The 26,163-nt window shown below is 37.8% G+C and overlaps 1 protein-coding gene across 2 annotated transcripts in view; it reads left to right on the forward strand.

Moving 5' to 3' along the window:
• Nucleotides 1–26,163, forward strand: part of PTPN4 (protein tyrosine phosphatase non-receptor type 4) — an 86,392-nt gene that overhangs the window by 12,391 nt on the left and 47,838 nt on the right. For both annotated transcript variants that reach the window (XM_081852684.1, XM_081852683.1), the window contains exons 2-5: nucleotides 15,190–15,344; nucleotides 17,980–18,087; nucleotides 22,257–22,299; nucleotides 22,414–22,492. In XM_081852684.1, the coding sequence (XP_081708810.1) occupies nucleotides 15,207–15,344; nucleotides 17,980–18,087; nucleotides 22,257–22,299; nucleotides 22,414–22,492 (368 nt within the window). In that variant the 5' untranslated portion in view covers nucleotides 15,190–15,206. The remainder of the gene's footprint in view (nucleotides 1–15,189; nucleotides 15,345–17,979; nucleotides 18,088–22,256; nucleotides 22,300–22,413; nucleotides 22,493–26,163) is intronic.

The raw sequence follows: 26,163 nt of genomic DNA on the forward strand, positions 1-26,163 counted from the left end.
GTATAAAGTTGAGACCAACAGGTTGAGACCATACATCAGCCATACCCAAAATAATGTGCTTCTGCCACCCCTGATCATTTGTCATGCTGGCTAGGGCTGATGGGAGTTGCAGTCAAGAACATCTGGATGACTGAGGAAGGCTACTTTAAGGACATTTATTTCTGTGGGTCTATTCTGACTATGGGTTAGGTGGTTAAAACCCACATAAAAGTAATGTATTGGCCAGCAAGGCATTAATTCACAGCTTAAAACTCTCCCTGTAGCTTGTTAATTTAAAAAGAAGTGTCTTTGATTTATAGTTAACATGGCAGTTTATGAAAAAGTCAGCGCAGACAGAACAATTATATTAAAAAATACATTTTGGGACTAGAGGAAATCGTGCATATGCCTCAAAATGTGTTAAGCAACAGATTTTTGGATCCTCTTTCATGAATGCAATATCAGTATCAGTTCATTGGAAGTCTGCTGTTCAAATAAAACTGTTCCAACATAAAGCAACCAATTGCTTATCCTAGTATGCACTTGATTTTTCTTAGATTAATACTGGCTCACTCACCTAGTTGCTATAAGTCTTTTTGCATCAATAAAACTAGTAGAGGCATTCTATAAAACATTTGAGGATCTGATGGCCCCACATATGATTAATTATATAAAGATATTCTAACCTGGGGGCCCATTACCACCAATCTGGAAACAATTGAGAATAGTAGCAATCCCCAGATAATACAAGGAACCCCTCAAACGTAGAATTTTACTGTCCAATTTCCTTATTTTATTTGGATTATAAAATTCTTACAGCAATCGTGGTCAACAGAATAAAAAAAGGAAAATATATTCACCTGGATCAGGCTGGTTTTGTTCCAGGATGTGAGATTACAGACCCAATTAGGAAGCTATTAAACATAACTTATTATAGTAAACAGACCACTTCACTAGCATGCCAATCATTAGATATATTTAAAGCATTTGATTGTGTGGAATCAAAGTAAATTTTTAAAATGGATTTGGCCCTAAATTTACTAAATCATTAGGGAAAATTTACGATATAGCATCTGCCACTATTGGAATAAATAATATAGATTCACCAAAATGTCTTCTTGGATGTGGGCAAAACAAGGTTGCCCACTATCACTTCTCTTATTTGCTTTAATTTTAGAACCTATAGCAATAAGGCTGTACCAAACTTTAGCTGGAAAGGGGGTAACCATTAACAGATAGGAAGACCTACTTGGACTTTATGCAGATGATATTTTATGTACATCAGATCCAATCAATGCTGGCAGGATATTAAGGGATAAATTAGAGGCTTTCCCCACTGTTTCTCAACTTAAAGTAAGTTTTCAAAAAACCAGAAGTAATGTTTTTCCATGCTTCACTACAGAAAGAATTATAATTACAATTTGGCACATTGTTCAGAGGACTCTTTTCTCTTGGGTTTGAATTTATTTGCTTCTATAAAAGGAAATGGCTGCAAGGTGCCTTTGTAGTGTGATTATTACTACAATGACAGATAATGGTTTTTGACTTTATTGTGAAGGGGGAGAGAGTAAAAATATGAAATGTGTTACATAATAGAGTAGGTAGACCATGGCCATGAAGAGGTTAATGGCAAAAGCAGCTTGTATGGTGAATTTTCTATAGCTTGATTAAAATATGGTGGGAAGTGTAAGAGAAATTTGCAAAAAGAAATTTCTATTACAACAAGTTCAAAATATTTATTGCTTTTTAGTATGTGGTATATAAACTGCAAAGTTCATCTTTATAACCAAGGGTTTTGTGAGGTCATTTTTAAAATGAGTGATTGGATATGCTTATACTGTTTCTGTCATAGAATCAAGTACTCAAAATAAAACACAGGTATACAGATGAAAATGTACAGGTCTTTCTGTATGGCCTGTATATTTTCAAGAAGGCAAATGTTTCCAACACATTCGTTTCTGCTTAGGTTTTCTTCCTTGTAGCTTAATAGAGTGTGATGAAGAAGAAAGCAAAGAGAGGGGATAGATTAGAATACAGTGCCTGTAATCCAAACACTTTCATCTGAACTAGAGAAATTTCAAGTTAGACTGAGATTAAGACAGGCATGTCCAAAGTCCGTTTCGGGGTCTAATCTGGCCCGCTGGTTGTCTAATCCAGCCCCTGTGGAAGTTTATTTTGGGGGGTAAAATCCTTTAAAAAACCCCACAACTTCTAACTTCAATCTTAAAAAAAGCTCAACAACTTTGGTTGGCCCTTTGGCTGGCCTTCACAGCCATTCACTTCATCAAATCTGGCCCTCTTTGAAAAAAATTTGGACACCAGTGGATTAAGAGCTTTATTCTGATCACAACAATTGAATCAATTAACACATGTGTATAGAGGCCTGTGACTTCATCTAAATATCTAATTCACCTGATATATCCAGTTATATCACTGTTGCTGCTTTCAAGTGATAGTGTTTGATCAAGTATCTAGGGCACAATAACAAATTTTTGCATCAGAAAAAGTATCCCAGGACTTAAGGATATGTGTGGAAATCCGATAGTTGGATTCTACCCCAGATTAAAATGAAACAAACCAAACAACCCCCCCCCCCTTCTATGTGACGGGGAGATGTCTAAGTGCGAATTCCTGCCCTTGGTATGGTAGTTTGTTGCTTGTAGGCGAATTTAATGGGGGGGAGCTTTCAAACACGTGCTTCTTTCCCCTGATTTTAAAGCAATGATGAGGGAATTGTTTGGCTTGATTGGTAATTGGGTTTGGCAAAATGGTCTCTGATTGTTGCCACTACAGCAGTCTTGGTGCCACGAAAGAAGGGACAAATACAAAGTACTTTTGGATCCCAGGAAATAATGTTTTACAGTGCACCTGATGTCCATGTTAAGGATTCAGACATCTTGAAAACTACATTTATTTGGGCTCCTGGTTGTTGGCATGAGTGTAGAAATGAAGCAAATGACTCTCCAATGACACTTTGGAACCATTGCCAAGAAAGCTATTAAATTTCCGGTTTTGGCTCCCTTTTTGAAACATAGTCAAGCATTGACTTCTGAGTTGCGACCTAAAATGAAAACTTTGGGACACTACTATTCCAAAATGGAGCTGTTGCTGGAGAGTAGTATTACATGCATATTTCTTCTCCATGAATGTTTAGATCAACTTTCAGGTACTATGTGTATACCAGCCTATCATAGCTGGTTTTTGTTTTTTAACCAAATACCAGTATCTGATAGCTTTCAGTTTAACCTTTTTATTAGACTTTCTCCACCTGTACAGACATGCACAGTCCATCAGCATACAGATTGCATACAGTCTAGACACCATGAAACATCAAGTTTATCCATCAGAATAATGATACTATTAAAAATATCCCAAAAGGAACATGGATGTGTATGTGGAAAGACATCCTGCTGTATGTATGAATCTTAAGGATATTTTTTTTTTTTTAAAGATATTTAGGTGGCATTTGTCTCTGTTTAGGTTGAGCGATATATACAGAGAACTTTTTTCTTTTCTTTGTACAAAGGAATTGTACAGAGAATTGTGTGTGTACATGTTGGACGGTTTTCTCAATGGAACATTTCAGTCTGAATGTTTGCACAGGTCACAAAATCACTATACAAATGTGTTTTTTCACAATAAAAGGTTCTTAGGTATTTTCTTAAATTTATTCTTTCTTTTCAACCTATTTATTTATTTAGTCTTTATTTATTTAGTCATTCCCCACTTCTCCCCCTGACAGGGATTCTGACATTGTATACCTTCACAAGTAACATGTTTAGCAATCCTGAGATACAAATTTGGACTCACTTCTACCATATGAAATAAACTTTTCAAGTTTATTGAAGTCCTAGTTTAAATGTTTTTTTGGGTTTTTTTTTGGATTTCTCTTTGTATTAGAAAGCACATCAAGCACAAGCTGTGATGTATGTTTCCAAGATCATATAGAGTTCACAGTTCATACTAAATCTGTCACTTATCCCTGCTGAAACAAAAGTGATCTTACTATCTTTTGTTTGGTTCTTAGCAATTGCCTATTGGCCTGGTCCCCCCCCCCCCAATAATTCATGGGATTTAGAATATCTAGTAACATGCAGATATTTAATTATTCAAATTTAAACAACTCCATTCATCCTGGGAAATATTTACTAACATAATTGGGAAACCTTGTAATAATAACAACAGATTAGATTAGGAACAGCTAAATCTCTTTTTTTGCTTGATCTTTACACCTTCAATTTTCTCTCCCCAGTTGAGTTCTTTCAATAATCTCTGTTAATGTTAATGGGAATAAGAAAATGAACAGTAATTTAAAAAATTGGGAGAACTCAAGTCTTTATAGTTGAAATTCTAGAATACCAGTATAATTGAATTCTTCTCCACCTATGAAAAAATTCTCAAGTTTTTGAACATGGTCATAATTTTATGCATGATAACTGGCATAACAGGTGAGAACCGAAAGTGCACAAATATTTTGAAAGCCCGAAAGGAGGATTTGCATATGTCATGTACCATGCATATTGTTTTCAGATTCCCAGCCTTCCTCCAGGATCTCAGGTGGTGATTTTCCATCTCATAACTCTGTGAAATAGGTTAGACTGAGAGGTAATGACTTGCCCAAGGCCACCTACAGAGTTTCATACTGTTCAGGGATTTGAATATGGATTCCCACAAGTTTAACATTAACCACAACATCCCATAGTGTCCCAATGTTATATTGCTCGACAGGAATAATTGAGGAGTAGATTAACACAGAAAAATCACTCTTTGACAGTTTCATAGAACAGGAATCTTATGTAGAGAGAATCATATGGTTAAGTGCTCTCACGGCCTTACCTTCTACTGCATGTTTAATGGTAACTACTAAAACTACTGGGGACGCGGGTGGCGCTGTGGGTTAAACCACAGAGCCTAGGGCTTGCCGATCAGAAGGTCGGCGGTTCGAATCCCCGCGACGAGGTGAGCTCCCGTTGTTCGGTCCTGGCTCCTGCCCACCTAGCAGTTTGAAAGCACGTCAAAGTACAAGTAGATAAATAGGTACCGCTCCAGCGGGAAGGTAGACGGCGTTTCCGTGCGCTGCTCTGGTTTGCCAGAAGCGGCTTAGTCATGCTGGCCACATGACCTGGAAGCCTGTCTGCGGACAAACGCCAGCTCCCTCGGCCTATAGAGCGAGATGAGCCCACAACCACAGAGTCGGTCACGACTGGACCTAATGGTCAAGGGTCCCTTTACCTTTACTTTACTAAAACTACAAAGAAACCGTTTCCCATATGGTAGTGACTATTGCATGGGAAACTTCATTTGCAAACCAGTCTCAAGATATAACCTTTGTGTGCAGAATTGGAAAAATATTCTAAAATTGGCTGGATCAGCCAAGTGGCCCATCTAACTCAGCACCCACTTCTTATGGTGTCCAACCAGATGCCTGTGGAAAGCTCTCAACAGCACTCTCCCCTCCTGTGGCCCCTTGCAACCAATATTTAGAAACATATTGCCTCTGACAGTATAGGTAGAATATATCAATCATGGCTAGTAACTTCTGATAGTTTTATCCTCCATGAATTTGTCTAATCCTCTTGACACAGCAGGAACCAGTGTGGTGTTCCACAGATACTGCTTGACTACAACTCACATCATCCCTGACCATTGTCCATGCTGGCTGGGGCTGATGGCAGTTGGAATCCCAGCTACGTGTGGGAGGTACCTGTCCCAATTTAATGCCATTAAAGCAAATGAAATGGAGCTGTACATTGATCTTTAAAATTGTAAACCACCTTGAGTGCCTTCGGCAGAAAGGTGGTGTATAAATGGAATGAATAAACTGAATGAATGAATGAATCTTCAGTTAATACAGGAAGTTTGAATTTTGTAATGATTGCAATATAGTCAGAAATAATGTCACGTGTGTGAAGTGGTTCTTAACTGAAGCAAAAATATGTGCCTCCATCAATATTATATTAACCACTAAATCATAGAATTATAGGGGGAAATGTACATTGCAAGGTTCGGGCATGATCCCTATGTATATTCATTTAGTTACATGAATGGAAAATGGGAGACTAATCTGTATACAGATGTAATGTTCAAAAATTTTAAAATCACAAGATCAGCAAAACCTGACATCTACAGAAATAATAGGCTTTGTTTGTTCATGGTAAATAGAAATATGAACTGCATAAAGCACAATGGTAGCAGAAGCACTGTTTCAAGAACTCATGACAACAAAACATCTGTAGCTTAAAGTATGCAAATAAAAACATGGTTTATGTCTGAGGCTTCAAATCACTGAATTTGAAGACTTTGGAAGAATAGAACTTGGAACTGGCATTCTAGTCAGTGTCTCGTTATTTAAGCAGACTGCACTAAACTTGAACATGCCCAATCAAATGTCTTAACTGAGAGCATCATGCAGCAGAACCTAAGATGTAGGTTTATTTTCTTGTTTATTGCCTCCCCCTTTTTGCTTTCTTGTACTCCTAGCACTTTCCCCATTACTTTCCAGGTACTGAGTTATGCTTGTTCTCTAGAAGTGCAGAGATAGGGAGGAAACTGCTAGAAAATCAAAATCATGATTATGTTCAAGGGATGTTAATGGAAAGAGCTTAGATAACATTTTTTGATCAACTGAAATGCTAAGTTGCAATCTGAATATTGGCTAATCATATTAAATAACAGGAGATAATTAGTTCTTTTAGTTGTAGCAGGTCCTTGTAGCAAGCAGCTGAAAGTAACAGCAACTTATTACAGAAATATCTGTGTTTCTGGTTCAGGGAAATCTAAGACAAAATTTATTCAAACCTGAAATGCAGAAATGAGAAAACAGAGGAGTAATTTGTGTTGTTTTTAAAAGAGAATTTAATCCTATCTCTGTACATGTGCATGTCTGTCCTTAACTTTGTTTTCTGTTTGATTTGATTTACAGGTTATAGTTGACAAAATTAATGTTATCCTAAAGCATATACAAAGCTGGCAAATATAAATAGCTATAGAGCCATGTTTACAGAGTAGTTTAATAATAGTCTGACCCTTGGCTGCATGCATGGCAGCTTAGATCAGCACCACACACATTTTAGCCTTGAGTTTTACTCCTCAGGAGAAACCTTGAGCCATGTTGCATTAATTCTGTGCCTTGCCACATGTTGGCAGTCTTCAGAATCTTGAAAATCTGGATTGTATTAAGTATGTAATAACTCTGTGATTAATAGTAAATTAATAGATTTTTAAACACAACAGGCCTGCTTGTGTTTTTAAGGTGAATTTTGAAAGTGTTAAGCAAAAATACAGTAAATAATCTTCATTTAGAGTTGCATGAATAGAAATTTCTTCATTGTTATATGTCATCCTCTCATGTAATATATCTATACTTTTTGAAAGGCAGGCATTCAAATATATTTATTTCTGTTAAACATGTTCCATAGCCTCAAGGCAAATGGTGACCTTATTCTGCTTATTATTTTAGTTTTCTTATTACATACATTTGCATATTAAAAGGTAAAGGGACCCCTGACCATTAGGTCCATGCGTGGCCGACTCTGGGGTTGCGGCGCTCATCTCGCTTTTTTGGCCAAGGGAGCCGGCGTACAGCTTCCAGGTCATGTGGTCAACATGACTAAGCCGCTTCTGGCGAACCAGAGCAGCGCACAGAAACACCGTTTACCTTCCCACCGGAGCGGTACCTATTTATCTACTTGCACTTGGACGTGCTTTCGAACTGGTAGGTTGGCAGGGGCTAGGATGGAGCAACGGGAGCTCACCCCATCGCAGGGATTCAAACCACCGACCTTCTGATTGGCAAGTCCTAGGCTCTGTGGTTTAACCCACCCGCATCCCTATTTGCATATTATCTTTGCTTAAATACATTTTTCTCATAATGCTGTTTTTCTGTCCTTGGCTTTTAAATGGGTCATTTAACATGGCAGCTAAGATCCATGCATTAAACACTTTTAAAAGAAGCTAAGAAATTTTCATCTTCCAAGTAGCACTTTTATGGGATATGAAATTGCGTGTCCCTCATGTTGCGTGTCCCTCATGTAGTCCTTCCTTCCTTCCTTCCTTCCTTCCTTCCTTCCTTCCTTCCTTCCTTCCTTTTCTTTTCTGGGGCATGTTAAGCCCTTATGAAGTAGCTTATGATTATGTTCACTTTCTTTTGACAGAGGAGCAAATTAAGCTCTTATAACTCTTAAACTTGGATATAATTTTAGGATTTCACACATATTGCTTATAGTTGTACTTTTCAGAATCCTTATGGATATTTAGTTTGATTGCCATAATATATACTGAAGAAATGTGCAATATTTGCCTCCCTCTCTATTTCTGTTTCTTCTGTGTGCTGCTTTCTCTTCCCCATCACATTTTTTATTGGCTGCAGACTTTCCTTCATCTCCCATGTTGAAGGCATACACATATTTGGGCTTCCATCTAAACAGCAGAAAAAAATAACAATTAGCTTTGAAGGCTGTGTGTCTTTTAACAATATACACACACACACACACACATATATATATATATATATATAAATACCTGCTTTGGTCCATCTTTTCTTTTAAAAATAAGTATAATCTTTGGCCATTATAAGTACAGTAATAGCAAGAAATATATTCATTTCATAGAGAGATGTAGGGAAGAGAGACCTTGCATAATACATATGGTGTTCCTTCCTTTGGGAGGAAGGCAGGGATATAAATTTAATAACATTGCCACAAAAACATTTAGGTAAAAGAGACCCCTTTTAGTAACACACAAAACATATGTAACCATGTTGTATTATAAGAAATATATTCAAAAGCTGGATTAGGCCAATACCTTTCTTAGGGCCACCAAAAAGTCACAAATAGTGAGGAAGCTTTTGAGTTTTCTAAAACACTCTTATCAGGCTGCATGTTAAACAAAGCCAGTGGTGAGGGTGGGGAAGAGAAGAAAGTTGCTGCTGTGTGTATAACTCAGAATCACTTATGGCAGTGAAGGGGTGAGTACTGTGGGAGTGCACAGACCATAAATTTCAGTTCAGATCATGATTTCGCACTTCTGAAAACAGGCAGTGTCTCCCCAACATGCTTGTTAGGATGTCTGTTTCATTTTACCTTGATTATTCACTATTGATTTTCTTATGGCCGTAGCTTTTTTTCTTCAGACAGGAATAGATAAAATTTGCAGGCACACCAGCCCCTCTGGGGTGAATAAGGCTTGGCAAATTATAAACAAATATGTTCAGGGACTTTTGTGTTGGGCAAAGTTTAAAGTTTTAACTTTTTAAAAAAGGAAATTTCTAACTTTATTTTGCGATAGAATTGAATGACATTTGCAGGCAAGACCAACCTTCTGAGGGTGTGAATCCTCTGGACTGATTTCAGAAGGCTAATGGCAGTGGTTTTCTGGAGGGGCAGCCATTACAGTTTTAGGAACCTTTTCCCCCCGCCCCAATCTTATCTTACTTACTGTTCTGTGGACATTGGTCTGAGAATTGCAGACTGGAGGGGTTTTCCTGTGTAAGAAACCTGCCAAATTGTAAGCAAATAGGTTCAGGGAATGTTGCTCTAGATTTTATTGGGGGAGTTCAAAGGGAATCGCTTTCTGGGTGAAATCATTCCCTCTTATTAGAAGCTTGACCTGTTGGTCACAACAGAGCTCTAGTGTTTATTCTCCCTTCCTCCAACATTCATCCCTATCATTGTGTTAAGCTTAGAGACATTTATTTTCTTTCAGCAGAAGCTTGTCTGTAGTGCTTTGTTCTTATGTTTGGGTCACCAAAGCACCATGGTCCTTGCTTCAATTTGTACCACCTTGTATAGCTCCCACTTCACCTCAGACTAGCCAAAACCCCTTGAGGTGGTATTTTCCCTTGAAATTCCACATTTGTCTGACTCCAGTGTAAACCACTAGTGAACATACAAAGGGTGAGCACATACAAAGGTGAGACTTCTCCAACTATAAATGCTTCTCTGTTAGCAAGTATGTAAGGTACTACAGTGGTTCCTCGGGTTACATACACTTCAGGTTACATACGCTTCAGGTTACAGACTAACCCAGAAATAGTGCTTCAGGTTAAGAACTTTGCTTCAGGATGAGAAAAGAAATCGTGCTTCTGCGGCGCGGCGGCAGCAGGAGGCCTCATTAGCTAAAGTGGTGCTTCAGGTTAAGAACAGTTTCAGGTTAAGAACGGACCTCTGGAATGAATTAAGTACTTAACCTGAGGTACTACTGTATACAATATTCTGCAAATAGCTCATAGTTATTGTACAGGGTGCTAGCAGCTTATACTTATTTGGGGATGAATGACATCCTGTTTCCTGTAGCATTATCTGCTGTGCTAATGCCACAGAACTTAGCTTTTGGGGGTTTCCTGCTGTGATAGGTATCACAGATGATGCACATCTCTGTTGTTGCTCACAATATATTCATAATTGAAAATGAATAAAATGATGATACCTCTGCCTCATCATTTTCTGTCTTACTTATTCCAAATGGTGCCATGAGAGCAGTGACTTATATAAGAAGTATTGAAATAGCTATTAAACTAAGTTTGCTGTGAAATAACCTTGAAATCCCAGTGTGAAGTCCTTGGGTACTTTAGGGCGTGTAAATTTGGCAGCCAAAGAAAGTCAAAACAAACATTCTTAATTAGTAATTCTAGAAGACTAACCTTGTATGCAGAAGCAGAAAGATAATGCTGCGGTACCAAAGGACTTGAACATGGTCATCCGTCATCTACATTTTAGTTTATTCACAATACTTCTGCTTGTACATGCAAACCTGTCTGCTTGTATTTTATATTTCTGAAGGATAAATATGCTGTAGCATACACAAGGGGAAAGTGTGAACCTCTTCATAAGAAATAATGCAGTAAACAGTTTACATAGCAACAAGGTCTGGGTGTATGGACCACATGGATCAAGTGTGCATAGACTGAGTTCTACACTACCACTTTGGAAAGTATGAATAGCAGGAGCTTGGTGCTGCCTTTAGCACAATCTGTTTGGCTACCTGTTGTGTGGTTTCTAAAAATTACAAAAATAAAATAAAAATATGTACACCAGCCAGTTATGATACACATGGAGACTCCTGCAAGCAAAGTGAGCTGACAATAACTTCCATAGATATCTGACTTCATCATCAATAATGGATCCAAAATATACCAAGAAAATAGGATGAGGGAAAATGTAGAATAAACCAAGTTATAGACAATGAAGCACCAAAACAAACACAGCAGCAAATTAAAAATTAAAAATAATGCTTGCTGGCTCATTCCCAACAGAGACAGATTTCTTGTGCATCATAGTTTCTTTTTTTCAGCATCCCTAGAAAGCACACCAGTGACTCATAACCTTCCTAGTGTGTCTCCCTCTCGGCTTCCACTGCCCTGAGATCTGATCAGCAGCTAAAATGCAGCAACTAGGATTATGCTTACTTCCAAATCAAATGGGCCTTTTGGCAGCTCCAAATGGGTCTTTTTGGCGTATGCAACAACGGCAGCAAGGATACTCATCGCTAAGAACTGGAAAACTCAAGATCTACCCACACTGGAAGAATGGCAGATGCAGCTGATGGACTATATGCAACTGGCGGAGATGACTGGCAGAATTCGAGACCTGGGAGAAGAAAGGATTGAAGAAGATTGGAAGAAATTTAAGATTTATCTACAAAAATATTGTGATTTAGAGGAATGTTAATAAGGATGCTTGGTTATAAATAATTGGCCATCACTAAATTGGATCGGAAATTGACGATAAATGAGATTAAGAGAAACAAAAAATTGTTGGAGAATTGTTACACTATATTGAATTGAGTGGTTATAAATTTGCAAATAAGATGATAATTTGCTTGAAAAAATTTATTAACGATGTAAGTGGGAGCGGGAGACGTGAGGAAGTCCAAAGAAGTTATGAAACTTTGTTAAAACAAAGCAATGCTGTTTATTATCTTTGTATTTCTTTTATAAAAAACCCTAATAAATATTTTATTTAAAAAAAAAACAACAAATGGGTCTTTTGGCAGCATATTGCAAGATACATGTGCCCCAGCTTAAGTCTGTTGCACCATCAGTACAGAGAATTTCATTCAAACATTTGTTCATGTGGCTTATTTTTTTAAGCCTAGACTCACTGCACTATATTGGATAGTAGTTGTTACTTGGTTGCATTTATTTTGACAATATACTTCATGGAATCTTGACACAGTATATCCAGATCTACAGCCTGCGTGCTGCATAACCTTGAACCCTGTAAACAAGAACAAGTTATAGTATAGTTGGACACTACACATTCAAATGAGTGTCACACAGGTCGAGGTTCATGATGGTCATTGCATGTATCTACAGTGGTACCTCGGGTTAAGAACTTAATTTGTTCCGGAGGTCCGTTCTTAACCTGAAACTGAAACTGTTCTTAACCTGAAGCACCACTTTAGCTAATTGGCTCCTCCTGCTGCCGCCGCGCCGCTGCTTTGCAATTTTTGTTCTCATCCTGAAGCACAGTTCTTAACTTGAGGTAATATTTCTGGGTAGCGGAGTCTGTAACCAGAAGCATATGTAACCTGAAGTGTATATAACCTGAGTTTCCACTGTATACACTTAGGACGCTAGCTTTCATATACATACACACACACACATCATTTGTATACTGTCTCTGGGCAGTCTACAACATAAAAATTACATTAAAATAACAAATAAACACAACTATTAAATCAATCAATTGCAAACTGAGTAGAATGAGCATTTTCTTAAGTACAAAATTAAATATAGGAGGGACTGAAGGCATAACTGTCTGCTGCATACAGCATTATGTGGTAGAATCCCCCATTACTTTTCTGTACTGTATACATACTCTAGGCAGGTAGAAATTGCTTGTGTAGAGTGTTCTAGCTCCAGCTAGTAAACTTTGCCCCTGCTGGCTTTGTGATCACTCGGGTGTTGTGATCTGGAAAAAGAATCAGCTCTTTGCCTTTAAACTGCTCTCTTGCAGGTCCATGAAGGGAAAATAATTCTGTTGAATTTCCAAGGGGCTCTTTCCTGAGCTTTGTGGTTCCCTGCCAACAAGCATCAGTGTAAACTTACGGAGTGTTGACTTTCATTTAAGAACAAGTAGTGGTGCTTCTTCACAGATGTGTGTTTGTGTGAGAGTGTGTGTGTTCTAAAAAAAGCTTAATTTTAAAATGTAAGTATGAGTTAATTTATGTAGTTTTGAGCTGAATTTAGCATGTTAGAACTGAACTTTTAGTAACTAGGGAGGAAGCTATTGTATTTCTGAAATTATAATGGAGGGATAGCTTTAAACAAATCCTTTTGGAATTAATTAATATGCCAAGGCTACATAGAAATTTTAAAAAATGTTTTACTCTTTGCTAATCTAAGTTTAAGCATGGGTCTAAAAAACTACCGTATTTTTTGCTCTGTAAGACTCACTTTTTCCCTCCTAAAAAGTAAGGGGAAATGTGTGTGCATCTTATGGAGCAAATGCAGGCTGCGTAGCTATCCCAGAAGCCAGAACAGCAAGAGGGATTGCTGCTTTCACTGCGTAGCGATCCCTCTTGCTGTTCTGGCTTCTGAGATTCAGAATATTTTTTTCCTTGTTTTCCTCCTCCAAAAACTAGGCGCGTCTTGTGGTCTGGTGCGTCTTATAGAGTGAAAAATACGGTACTTTTGGTACCTGCAATGTATCTCTTTATCTTCTTTGAACAACAGATCCACATGCCACATCACAGATTTTCTTGGTTTTCAGAAATGGTTCCCTTATGATGGGGGGGCGGGGCGGCTGCTCTTTGAGCAACAAAAGTTTGAAGACTCCTTGTGCTTATTGAACTAGTGCTGTGGTACTCTTGTCCTTATTCTCAGTTTATAACTAGCAGGGAATAAAACCCATTTTTGGTTCTACAGATGTACTTTTAGCTTCATCTCTATTTAACTTCCTGGGGCAATTCTGGTTCTTCTCTAGTAAGAGTTCTTTCAGCAAAGCAAAAAATGTACTTAGCCAGTGCAGAACCTTTGATCTACTCTATTGACTTTTATATTTTGTTTAACTCTGAAGATTAATTTGTAGTTTGGCATGACAAGCTTTGCTTACATTTATATTTATACTGTTTGCGTTATAACTTTATAACCTGCATTTCTGAAAGCTTTTTTAAACTCAGTGATGTTTACTGTTGAAACACTGTAAAACTCTACATTTGGGTACTTGGATTGTGTTTGATGTTACATGCACTAAAAGGAGTTAGCTTTCCATGTTCATTATGTTAAGTTTGTTTTCTGTCTTCTACACTATTCATAAACCTTTATAAAGCAGTTGTTAGAAGAAATGAGCCCAGTAAGTTTGCAAAATACATATTGGACATAGTACTTGAAAACCTGGTATCTGGAAAGGTGGCTACTTAAAATTCCACCTTTCAGAATTAGATGTCAAAGCTATAACTTAAATAAAGGAGAGAGGTGGTACTTAGGATTGCTTTAAACATTAATTTACTGCTGTGAACTAATGTGGGGAAATCATGAAGTGTGGCGTGGCTTTCATTCTGTTTAGGACACAACTTCATTCTCATTTCCATTATGTTGCATAATATATAATAAATTTAAAAGGATAATTTACATTTTAGGAGCACATACAGATTAGAGTGAGATGATTGCCATCTGAACCTCTTGTCGTATGGCTGTGTATGGTTGTCGTAACACATTTCATAAAATCTCCATGGCATTGCTAGCAGCTTTTTCAAAGGTGCACTGCTGCCATGATTTTTTCATAGTAGATGGGTGGTGTGAGATTTGCTTAAAACAACAGTATGGATCCATCACCATATGGAAGCAGTACTTGGATTTTACACTACATACATGAAGTTGGCCCCTCAAAGACAACTAAGGATTTTACAGAGATTGCCCCATGATCTGTGCTTTATTTGCTCTTGCCTGCATTTTCCTCCAGAACGTTTGGATCTATTTTACAGTGCAGACTTTCTAGACTTAAAAAAAATAAATTTTAGAATATATAATTATGGGTGGCTGTGAGATGATATTGTAATGTTCTTTCCTAAATAAGAAAGGGTCAAGTTAAAGTTGGTGCTCAAGGATGGCAGAAATTTGCTAGTTTCAACTTGAAAGGAAAAATACATGTATTCTGTAAAACTAAGTAGAATATATTTGATACAATAATTGGGATTAGCTTTTATTATTAAACCCAACTTCTGAATTATCAAGGTTAAAGTGTTAATGATCTTTGTTCCCCCCTTAAGACGTTGTGTGGACAGTAATGACCGCACGTTTCCGATTGCCTGCTGGCAGAACCTACAATGTACGAGCATCTGAGCTGGCACGAGACAGACAGCATACAGAGGTGGTCTGCAATATTCTTCTTCTGGACAATACTGTACAAGCATTTAGAGTTAACGTAAGTATAATATTTTAGGAAACATGTTGTATCTCATTTAGAATTGCCTCATAGTAGAGTCCTAAGCTTTAGAAAACATGCTCTTGATTTTGCATATTTAGTTAATCAATAGTATACATTAGCCATCCATTTACTTACATTAACATGATCATTAATTCAGAGTCCTTTCCTAAGGGCCTCCTGTTTTTGTTTTGTTTTTTTGAAGAGGCTTCTCAGCAGGGAATGGCCTGAGGAGGATATGGGAAATTCACCTTGCATGAGTGCTGGCACTAGGTACATACATGTATATAGTGTTTTAAAGACTTTGCAGAACACCGTATTTTAGTAGGAACCTTTACAACAAATAATATAGCTAAAAATGTTTTTCCTCTTGTTATACCCTGAAAATGATTCCTTACTTAAATAAATATGATGAGACCCAAATAAAGGTCAATATTAAGCTAGAATAAGAATAAATTTGAATGTTATATATTTTATATTAGTGCATTCATACAATTTAGAAATTATTATTTATTATTAAAAAGAGTTTAAAGCAACTTACAGTTACAGAAATAAGGTGGGTCTTAATTCATCTCAAGTGTTAAAAGCCAGAGGTGTGTTAAAATGCACTCCTTTGGACATTGTCCCAAAGCATCTTTTACAAAAGACATTTGCAGTACAGTTCTATGCAGATTTTCTCAGAAGTCCCACAGTGTTCAACAGGACTTACTCTCAGGGAAGTGCACATATGATTGCTGCCGTAATGGTTTATTCTGATTATTGTAACCTTATTTCATGTATTCAAAACCAAAGCATATAACTACAAATAACTCCATATTTAACAATTTTATTAATGCTCCTTGTGTTAAAAGTCAAATGGAGGCACTATTCTCCCTGCCCACTGAGTGCTGGATACACATATATTTTAAGGTTGCTTTGCAAATAAGTTTGAGCTTTATGAATATTTCAGCAGTAGCCAATAATTTAACCGGTCTGTCAGTAATAAACCTACAGAGATGACCTTGATCTTTGCTGAATGGAGGCAGCTTATGACTGATTTAGACCAATGATGGGTTTTACAGTTAAAACTTAGGAGCTTTATCAAAACACGTGTCCAAATAATGCATCTTTTTGTAATGAGCAAGCTATAGAAATGCATTAACACAGAGATTTGTGGAAAAACAAAATGCCAAAAGACTACTTAGGGCACTGTTCAGACCCCTAAAATTTACAAAGGGAAAATGTATTGTGAAATAGCTTTTCCGTGTCAAATCTTTCTCAACTTTTTTGGTCCTCGGCATTTATTGTGCACAGAAAGGAAGTTCTGCATAAGTAACTTGGCCAACAGGCCAAAGCATGCAAGGTAGCGTGAAAGGAAGCACATAGTCTGGAATGCGTGAAAGAAACAAAGGAGTGGTTAGGAAGCAAACCTATGTGGTTTCGGAGGTAGAAACATGACGAAAGTATTTTAGGCAGGGGCAGACTTGCTTAGCATTTTTATGGCCACAAGGCTGCATTGTAATATGGTGGCAGTAGACAAGTCATCTGAATTTGAGACATATAGGAACATGTCATCTTTTGAGCAAGCCAAACTTGGCTGTCACATTCAGTTATACTTTGCAAATGAAGACATGTTTAAAATAAATATTTTGAAATATGCATGCTCTTTTGTTTTTATCAGACAGTTTGTATTCTTGGGCCGTGAGTAGCTGACAAGAGAAATTGTATGTCAATCTGGTCCTTTAGCTTTAAGTAAATTAAGAGGTTCTTTTCAGATGCTGTGACTGATAAAATATCAGGGAACTGTTTTCAGAATTGGCATCACTTTGAAAGTCTCAGCTCCTTGCTTTACTGGCTTTATAGCCACAAAAGACAAGGTAAAGCCTGTGCTATGGAAGCATAATGTGTTTCAAAATTCAAAGATCTGAAAGATTCACACTAGGATTAAAAATGCATAACTGGCATATATATAGTCATGTACCTGGTTTGGTTTCTGTAAATGTGAGTTTTCAAAATGAATATCCAAGCCACTCTTCCTAAATTGTAGTCCAAAAATATAAACCAAGAGACAATGCAGTTGAAAAGTGGAACTGGTCTCTTGTTTACATCATAAAACCTTCCAAAGGACCAGAGTAGAAGTCTGGTAAGGTTTGTTTCAGCTTAAACAACAGGAAATTGCTGTATGGGTTATTTGGAAGGAAGGGCAGGATATAAACTGAATTTAATTATTAATGATGATAGTAATAATAATTCATATCCCACCTTTCCCACAATGATCTCAGTGTGGTATTACACCCCACCCCCAGCATCTTGTTCTTGCAACAGTCTTGTTAGGCAGAGAGAATGACTGACACAAGGTTATCCAGTGAGCATCATGGATGGCAGGAATTTGAACTCTTATCTTTCAGGTCCTAGTCTAACTTTCTCAACTACTTGAGTATACTGGCTTGAAAGTGGGAAGAAGTCAAAGTTGAAATGCAGATTTTCAGGTTAAAGACAATAAAACTTTCTGGTTTAAAAGTCTTAAGGTTTTCTCAGGGACCCAGTTTCCCTCTCAATTTTTCCAGGATGGGTAGCGATTAGAGACAAAGTAACCTGCTTTGGTGGTGGTTGAATCATTTTGAAAACATTTTCATTTGCTATTTTCTTCCTACAGAAACATGATCAGGGACAAGTTCTGCTGAATATAGTTTTCAAGCATCTTGATCTGACTGAAAGAGACTATTTTGGTTTACAATTGGCTGATGATTCTACTGATAACCCGGTAAGCTGTGTCTGTTTTCTAAACAAATTCCTCTCCAAGTTTGAGACTGCAAGTTCTACACTTCTAGACGCTTGCACTAAGTTTAGTTTGCTGAGGGAGAGGCTGATGTTGCAGAGTCATTTGTAGGAGAGCTCTGTTGCAGAACTAAGCACTTACTTACTTAAAAATGATTCAGTAATTTTTTGGAGAGCCTGAAAAACCTGATAAAGTCTGTTGGACCTTACAAGGGATAACTAGGTGTGGCATCCCACTTGAGCAGCAGAGTTTTGATTCTGCAAATGGAACTTACCTTTCCTTCTCCCTTACAGCCCCCCATGACCCCCCCCCCCATTTATGGGGTTGAAAAATCCTCTGTTGTGGATTGGAAGAGTCATGGGGGCTGGATGGTACAGAAGAGGAAGCCCTATCACATTCATTGTCATGACATTGGATTTCACCCAAAATGTTGACACCTCTGCTACAGAAAAAGATGAAGAGAATCTATTCATTTCACTTACTACTTATTCACTTATAACTATAGTCTTTCCTTCCCACCCCTAACTTTTGATTAATACATGACAAGTTGCAGATTTGCTTACATGCTCTAGAAAGGATATACTGGAGAGAAAATGATCAGTGCAATCATTCATTATCCCTAACTTGGTTTTATTTCTGTCACTTTTATTTGTGACTAGTTCCTGACATGCAAAGCAATCATATTTACCAGCAGAAGTTTGGATCTTAGGGTATAAATACAAGTCATTACCTGGTTCTGTACCAGATATTCTGCAGATATCACAATCCATTGTAATGCTAATACTAATTGTAGTTTAGTAGCTAGGGAATGTTATTAACTTATCATCTGAAGGCGGGCATTAAATTAAGTTTTAGTCTCCTGGTTCTCTAGAATGGTTTTATATGTTCTTGGTTGTTGAACTTTGAATGTCTGGTTTTGTTTCAGCTATTTATAATAGTTAAAAATGCTTATGCAAGATCTTATTTAATCACTTGCAAAGTGATTAGTGATATTAGATGATATATGCTCATAGTATCATACAGAATTTCCAGGGTTCAATGACCACATCAGAGTGACCTTTTTAAAAAAAACCAAGGCTATCAACCTGCAGAATAGTCACAACTTGCAGACTTGCAGCATTAAGATAAATTCAGCAGTGTAAATATGTTTTGATAGATGTAATAATGGAAAACTGATTGGTATAGTTTTTACAAAATAAAAAAAATCCTTCCAGTAGCACCTTAAAGACCAACTAAGTTAGTTCTAGGTATGAGCTTTCGTGTGCATGCACACTTCTTCAGATACACTGAAACAGAAGTCACCAGACCCTTCTATATAGTGAGAAGGTGGGGAGGGGTATTACTCAGAAGGGTGGTGGGAATGGGTGATTGGCAGATAGCTGTGATGAGCCTGTTGATGACTCTTAACGACTGCAATAGGTCTTACAGGAAAAAGCAAGGGGTGAGAAGGTGAAAAATGGCTTTGTCATGTATAATGAGATAAGAATCCAATGTCTTTGTTCAGACCAGGTCTCTCCATGGTTTTAAGTTTGGTAATAAGTTGCAATTCAGCAGCTTCTCTTTCCAGTCAACACGGCTACCTATCTGTAACTGGTATAGTTTTTGTAAAATATGCAGGCATATAAAGTAAGTAAAATGAACCAGGGAAAGAGAAGAAAGGAAGCCACTGATAATTTAAATATGCAAAATGTTTATCTGAAATTTAAAAACAGAAAATTTAATAAAAATCATAAATTAAAAATCAAGGCTGATTAAAACTGGTAGATCTCTAAGCAGATTTACCCTTCTTCAGTTGTCTTAGTAAGGTTGATTGTTTACTGTTGCAAGAAAACTTGATGATAGTATTTTGTAAATGAATGCTAAATATGCAAGTGTGCTGTATTTTCCTGGTTTTGAATATATTTTTTCTCTTTAACTGATCTGAAGTTTGGAGAATCATGCTAAAGTTAAGGCAATGTGTGTCATGGAATTTCTAGAGTTAAAACAAAGCATTTTAGATAGGAGGAAAAAATAGATGTTAAAATAAGCTTATATGAAGCCCTTTTTTCTTACAAGGAGAATGGTGAAAGAAGTAGGCTTCATTTATTCACTGCACTGAAGAAAATAAAAATTGTATACCAAGACAACTTAAGTAAAATGTTGCATTGAAGTGAAATTCAGATCCATGCATCAGCATCTGACAAATAGTAGTTCATAGAAACAGGTCATTCATTGTCCTCTGATATTGGTAGCATTCAAGTGGCAGCTATATAGTGTTCCAGGCAGGTTAATGCCAACTGAATTCAGAAAGGGTTTAGTTGGAAATTGGTAGTGATGAGGGGAATAGAAAAACAGGGCTGATCCCAGATTTGAGGGGCCCTAGACAAAGTGTATTCTGGTGTGCCCGTTCTACAGTTGATGGTTCTTGCTTGGCTTACTTGGCTGTGACGGCTTTAAGCAGTACCAGACATCCTGGGACCTTGGCAGCTGCCCAAGAACACCAGATGCTAATGCCTGCATTGTGGGAAAGTCATATTCCTGATTTCTGTTACATCCAGGCTGCTGGACATCCTTCAGAAGGCATAAGCTGAACAACTAAACACTTATTTGTGGATGCAGCATGCGTATTTTTGATCCTATATATTCCATCCAGATTGTTAGGCAAGCTTTTTTTCAAAGAGAGTAAGTGAGCTGAGAATATCGGCAATCTCTGTGTGTTAAGTGGAATTTTTTTCCGTGGCGAAGACTACATCTCTGCTTCTTGCCCTTAGTTTGATTCTTGTCAGCAAGCTGGCATTGCATTTGGTAGGAACCAGCTTTATTTGATCTTGTTTTAGTCTTGGTTATTATTATGCCACATAAGGCAGGGTTTTCAACAGGAACAGTTTTCTTTAATATTGTTGGCACGTCCACGTTTCTATTCCTGTTCATTTCCACAACATAAAGCTTTTTTACTGTTGTAATATTTTTACTGTGTTGTAGCATTTACTTCAAATTCTCACAGATTGTAAGAACACTCACAGTACATCATACATTCTTTCCTGTTGCACCATCAGGTGACATGTTAGAACAACGTGGTCCTTTTGTTTACTGGTTCTTATAAGAATAGAGTCATACTGATTGTGCACTAGCTTAGATGACAGATCCTTTGTGATGATAAAGCATCTTTTCCAGCTTGCAGAGCCTAGAAATCAGTGGCCTAGAAAGCAATTCTTGAATGTTGCACATATGGTTGGTAACACACCCCTTGGCTCAGTGTTCATGCTGGCTGTTTCAGAGAGACAGAATTGGGCAAGCTTAGTTTCCTAAAGAAAATATGGCTATTTTAAACAGGATGCATGTGGCCTTTTGTTCTTTCTAATATCAGCCTGCACATCTTTAATCGGTGAAGTCTGGCAACTGATTTTTATTTTCATGCTTGTGACATCATTTATCTTAGCTCATTTTCCAAACCCCTGCTAGCTCTCCACTCAGGAATTAGTGAGTGTTTGTGAAGTCTGCTTCTTTGAGAAAAAGTATAGACACCTTCTTTAATTGTATATGCCAATATATGTTAATACTTGGAGACATAATATATTGAAAGCTTCCCTGGAAACTGCCCGGTTTTGCTCTGTTAACATGTGAATGCTTCTAACCAAAGCCCCTTCCAAATAAAACTACTTAACTTTATTAATCCAAAAACAGGTGTGGGGTGGGGGAGAGGTAGTTTCATTTCAGAATTGAAAAACAGTTCTTGGACTAATAATTGGATAAATGAGATATCTCATTCAAGGTGTTAAACTTAGCTACAGCATCTGGAATTATCTTACCTTATAGGCTTCTCATTATGCTCCCTCTAGTGTTGAGTTCAATTGCTAATTTTTATAGTAATGTGACAGATTGGCACTTAAAATGATTTATTTAAGAATTAGAGGACAATCGTCACTGCTACAGGGTGTACTAAAAATGTGTAGTACTCTAAATAGAAGTCTATAAATGTATTTAAGGACTTGGAACCGGGTCCGAAGAGCCCACCTTGGACTAGTCATCAAGGAAAAGTGTGTTTTGTATCTAGAAATTGTGACATATGGTAAAAACATACTTATGTACATTTGTTTTGTTAAGAGACGTGTTGCAATAATGCTTTGTGTTACTTTAGAAAAACACTTAATGAAGTAATCTTTTCATTCCCCCAGAGGTGGCTGGATCCAAACAAGCCAATCAGGAAGCAGTTAAAGAGTGAGCAAAAATATTTTTTTTATCTATTTTGAATGCAAATGTTCATTAAATAATGATAAATAAATACTAAATTAAAGTTGTAAAAATCTAATATGATATTTTGGTTAATTTTAGGAGGATCTCCTCACAGCTTGAACTTCAGAGTCAAATTTTTTGTAAGCGATCCTAATAAGCTTCAAGAAGAATACACACGGTATCAGTCTCTCTCTTATTTTAATAAGATACTTTGATGTTCATTGCATAGGAGTGTCTGCAATTGATACAAAAATGTGTATACATTTTGATTTCATCTGAGGAACTTAGGGATTTTTTATTACCAGCCTATCCAAAACTGAAAATTATTCTTGATTAGCATGTATTCTGTGTAGCATATATTCTGAACATACTTGAAAACAATTCAGTTGTGTAGTTCATGCCTATATCTGGATTTAGAACTTATACATGCTCTTGAACCCAAGTCATGCACAATTTGACAAAAAGGCACAGTGTTTTAAGTTGCATTGTGTTGAATATAGTCTGATCCTTACCCACTCATCCCTCCCAGCTCTTCGTGCTCTTTAATATCTATATATTAGGGAAAGCTGTTGTTTAAGGGACTAACCAGATGTATGCATGTTTGTTAAACATGGGTTTAACTATTCATTTATAAAGCAGGGAGGAGAGTGCAAGGAAGTAGTGAAATCTTCTACTTCCCCACTTTATCTTATGGTGCTTTCTTGCTTTACAGGTTTTATTCTTTGCCTCCCACGCTCCTAGCATGAAAAGTTAACCCCCACTATTCCTACACTTTATTAAAAATGGGCTTACATCTGATTTTGTACTCAAATTGCAAGTTAATTATTTTAGGGTAGATAAATATGTGTCCAAAGGCATACTTCAATACTATACTCAAGTGCCTTGCTAATGAAAACCATATTTTTACATTTGAATTAATCTGTTTTTAACATACACCAAGTAATGTAGACAAAAGGTTATTTTTGTTGAATTGTTTGTTCACTGAAGAGTTCAGAGGGCTGTTGCAGCAGTTTTGCAAATGCTGCTTTAAAATCAATTGGTTTTCCAACGCAGAAGTGGTTTGCAATCTACGTTGTAAGTGAAGTTCAGGCAACAACTAATTAAGCTCCTTTTGTATTTGAACACACACAGAGCTGCATTCACTTCATCTGACCCTATCCTCCCCTTGCCCCACAAAAATATCTCCCAGGCAGCAGCGTCTTTCAGCCTATGACTACAACCAAACAGTCTACATACAGAGCAGCTCTAAATTAAGTCCCTGCAAAAGTGTAATGCTACACTTTAAAAAGCACCCCTAATATTTTAAAGTTATAAATAACAGCAGGGCAAATAGAGAAGCGGTATTGAAGAATACAGTTTGGGTTTTAGCAGTACAGAAATCACTCTGCAAATCATTGTTGATATAGTTGATGAAATTGGTATATAATTTCCAGAGTTCAACTTCCATCATCATGAAACAAGAAGTTGGGGATTTGGGTATAACTTTTTTTAAATTGTCAATTTATTTTCATTTACATCCTGGGGAGTTTGAGTAATGCAGAATAGTTGGGAGGACTGATTTATGTGATCCTTGAGTGCTATTTTAATGTAGCTAGAAATCACACCACATAGGGGCACCCACCTGTCAAAATCCCTCCTGCCGCTTTGCAAGTCTTCCCATGCTTCCCCTTCAAACCCAATGTCAGAGGTTTAAAAGAAGAGCATGGGGAGATTTGCAAAGTACCCTTTGAAGCAGCATCCATTCCATTCTTTAAAGGATGGAGTTGAAGTTGCTTCAAAGGGCACTTTTGTCAAGTGCTTTAAGATGCTTTAACTCTGGTGGATTGCTACTTGGAAAGAAGGCAGGGGGGAAAGCTCTCTTCACTTTCCTCATTGCCATACAACTGGTACTATTATGTACTCTAGTATATGTTTGCTTGTCCTCACAGCAACCTGTACTCTAGTAATTGTCAAACTTGTTTGTCACCCAAAACTCCTCAGAATGCCAAAGAGCAAACCAGGCCCCACAGCAACAGAGAATGCACTTAGATACGATCTTATTGATAGCCTGCTGCATCTCACAATTCCATGGCAAGATCAGGCCTTTGACAGGATTGTCATCTCTGTCCCTTGGAAAATCACTCAGAACTGTTGCTGGAAACTTTGATCTGGCCAGCCTAATGCTGCATTGCCATTCACCTCTGCCAGAAAACTAAAAAAACTACTTTGCAAATTTCCTGCTCCCCTCTTTTCTGCTTTTCAGCACATGTGTGCGTGCACACGCAGACATACAGAGATAGAATAAAGAGGGGGTGGATTGTTCCATCTGCCAAACCCTGAAAGGAATCAATAGGGGTGCCAGGGTAGGGCTTCCTAACTTAATACTCCTGGACTTAGCCTTGGCTCTGAGAATCTGCTCTTTAACTACCAGTTGAGCTATTTGTCATGCACGCCCACCAAGCCACCCTCATCCATATGTCAGATGGAAGAAGAAAAGAAGAGAGCAGCCTGGCTAAGTCAGAGGAGAAAGTGTTGGCATGCAATATGAAGCAGTGGGAGAAAGATAAGGAGCAAGGGGCTGATGAGTGCCACAACTAGAGGCAGAGGCCAAAAGAGACCCAGGGAGAGTTACTAGCAGCACTAGAGAGCCTTGGCTGGTTTGGATCAAGTTCCAAAGACTTCTGTGCTTCATAGCAAAACCTGAATGACTTGATCATTTGTTATTGGTTTGTTTAATATTTTTTAGACTGCTTACACCTGAGTGGTTTAAAAGTAAAAACCATAAAAATCAATAGAATACAATGAAAATGAAAGTAATAGTGTCAATAGAAATCCAGAAGCCTAACACTGAACAGTGCAATGTAAAAAATAAGTAAATGTCCAGACAAGCAAATATATTTAATAGGCATAAACAATGTGTCACTGTTGACTCCCCTTGGCTTCCACGGAGGAGGGTGTTCTCGCACTTTGGTCCTCCAGATGTTGCTGAACTACAACTCCCATCAGCCTTAACCAGCATGACCGAAGGTCAAGACTGATGGGAGTTGCAGTCCAACAGCATCTGGAAGGCCAAAGGTTCCCCATCTACTGCAGAAAAGACCATGTTGATACTAGCCATGGTGCAATGTGCAGGGCTTCCTTTGGTGGTGGTTCATCTATACAGGGAAGACAGTCTGCCACATACCTTGCAGTTGTTCAGGGCTTTATATATTAACAGAACCTAGAATGTGCCTTGGTAGCTAATGGGCAGCCAGTCCAGTTCTTTCAACACAGGTATAATAGATCTATAGCTAGATACCCCACTCATCATGCTAGCTTCTGTGCTGTGTACTAGCTGCAACTTCCTAACGTCGCCTCACCTAAAGCACATTGCAGTGCATGGACCTCAGTGGGCAGGGTGTACAGTAGTTGCTGAACCAATTGAAGTTGGTGGTGGGTGCTTCATTCCACCAAGGTCAAGTGGAGTTGTAATACCCCAAGAATACCCTCAGATTATGTACCTGCTCCTCTCGAGAGTGTCCATGTCTGTTCAGAACAGGTGAACAGAATTCCTGTGGCCTGGGAGCCACTTACTCATAGGATCTCTGCCTTACCAGGCTCAGTCCACTTGCATCATCCTTTGCACGTTTGAATGGCAAAGAAAAGTAGGGCACATTGAAAAGCAAGGCTTGCTTCAGGCTGTTCATCCTTCTTTATTGAGAAAGCCTTTTCACCCCACTTGTGGCTGAGGGGCACTCTCTGGATGTAAAGATGGCTGGAGCTTGTTTCACTTCATAGCACACCTGGCTATCCTATACTTAAAAAAAAAAATGTTTTTAAAAGGTCACTTGGGGATCTCCTGGACTGTGAGCCTTGGACTTCTGACCTGAA

Source organism: Podarcis erhardii, assembly GCF_964252035.2.
Source record: "Podarcis erhardii genome assembly, chromosome: 1".
In the NCBI taxonomy this organism is placed as follows: Eukaryota; Metazoa; Chordata; class Lepidosauria; order Squamata; family Lacertidae; genus Podarcis; species Podarcis erhardii.